The sequence below is a fragment of the Galeopterus variegatus genome, unplaced genomic scaffold (genome assembly GCF_000696425.1).
Source record: "Galeopterus variegatus unplaced genomic scaffold, G_variegatus-3.0.2 Scaffold172, whole genome shotgun sequence".
NCBI lineage: Eukaryota > Metazoa > Chordata > Mammalia > Dermoptera > Cynocephalidae > Galeopterus > Galeopterus variegatus.
Genome location: NW_007726283.1, coordinates 487,300 through 488,977, shown reverse-complemented (window position 1 = coordinate 488,977; position 1,678 = coordinate 487,300). Strand labels below are relative to the sequence as shown.

The following is a 1,678-nucleotide window of genomic DNA, read 5'->3' as shown; positions in this document are numbered from 1 at the left end:
GCATACAAGAGTAATTAATCTCTATATAAACCGAATACTATATAGAGTCAAACAATCTGAAAAAAAATTTTGTTTTCCCTAACAATTATCTTTTTACTCATGATATTTTCTAAAACATGTTTTTTACATATATATGCATATATATATATATATTTGAGTTCAGAAACATTGAAAAAGATTGAATCTTAAGGAAATATGTTAAAAATTTTGTTTTCCCTAACAATTATCTTTTTACTCATGATATTTTCTAAAACATGTTTTTTACATATATATGCATATATATATATATATATTTGAGTTCAGAAACATTGAAAAAGATTGAATCTTAAGGAAATATGTTATATAGATGTTATATTTCTGTCTTGTCCATGGCATACAAGCTTTTTTAGTGAGATATATATATATTCATGTATTTATATCCATGCGTGTGTATATATTTACACACTTTCTTGAAAGGGTGCTTTTACATTTTCACACACACACACACACTTTATTCAAAGGATGCCTTTAAATTTTCATGGTGAAGTTAATTCTAGGAGTTTCATTTTTAAACTTTGAAATAATGTTATTGAACCGCTCGCTTCCTTACATTATAATTATTACATATTTCCCCTTAATACACTATATACATAAAATAGACTCCAGACAGGAAATGGTTAATTTTTGATGGACCGGTAGATGCAGTATGGATTGAGAATATGAATACTGTGCTGGATGACAACAAAAAGCTGTGTCTGATGAGCGGGGAGATTATACAAATGTCACCGCAAATGAATCTTATTTTTGAACCAATGGATTTAGAAGTTGCTTCTCCTGCCACTGTAAGTTCTCAATTTTGATGTGTTCTTATAAATTGCAAAATGTATAAATGTGTTTCTTTTACTTAGTAGCTTTGACTTTAAATGGAAAACACTAGTAGAATTCATTTTAAGAGTGATCTGGGATTCTCAAAGAACAGACATTTCTGCTGACAGCCCTTGACAAATTTAATGGTCAGGATGTTTTCCTCTTTGTTTAGGACTGTTTTATAAAGTTATACACAAAAATTGAGATCATAAAATTATACAAAATTAAGCTTTAAAAAAAAAAGACTTTTCTGAAGGTTGTAAGAAATAGATGTGCAAAGTCATATTTCTTTTATGAACATTACCTTGGTTGTAAGCAATTATTGTTTCTCTAGGTTTCCAGATGTGGTATGATCTACATGGAGCCTCACATGTTAGGCTGGAGACCACTGATGTTGTCTTGGGTAAATCTGTTACCTGCTTCGGTCAATGTTATTCAGAAGGAATTCATAATAGGCTTATTTGACAGAATGGTCCCTGTTTCTGTCGAATTTATTAGAAAGCACACAAAGGTAAGAGAAATGAGAATTTTAAGATTAAAAACTAAGCGGAAAGCTCAAATCAGCCAAACACGCCAATTTTTTTTTTTGTCTTTTTCGTGACCGGTAAGGGGATCGCAACCCTTGGTGTGGTGTCGCCCACACCGTGCTCAGCCAGTGAGCGCACCGGCCAGTCCTATATTGGATCCGAACCCACGGCGGGAGCGTCGCTGCGCTCCCAGCGCCGCACTCTCCCAAGTGCGGCACGGGCTCGGCCCCCAAACATGCCAATTTTATTTATTTATTTTTTTTTTGTCTTTTTTTTCCGTGTCCAGCAACGGATCGCAACCCTCA

The 1,678-nt window shown here is 33.6% G+C and overlaps 1 protein-coding gene across 1 annotated transcript in view; it reads left to right on the top strand.

Annotated features, from left to right (window-relative positions):
• Positions 1–1,678, top strand: part of DNAH7 (dynein, axonemal, heavy chain 7) — a 250,129-nt gene that overhangs the window by 110,351 nt on the left and 138,100 nt on the right. Inside the window, 2 exon segments of the mRNA XM_008563289.1 lie at positions 639–821; positions 1,181–1,357. Coding sequence (XP_008561511.1) covers positions 639–821; positions 1,181–1,357 — 360 coding nt within the window.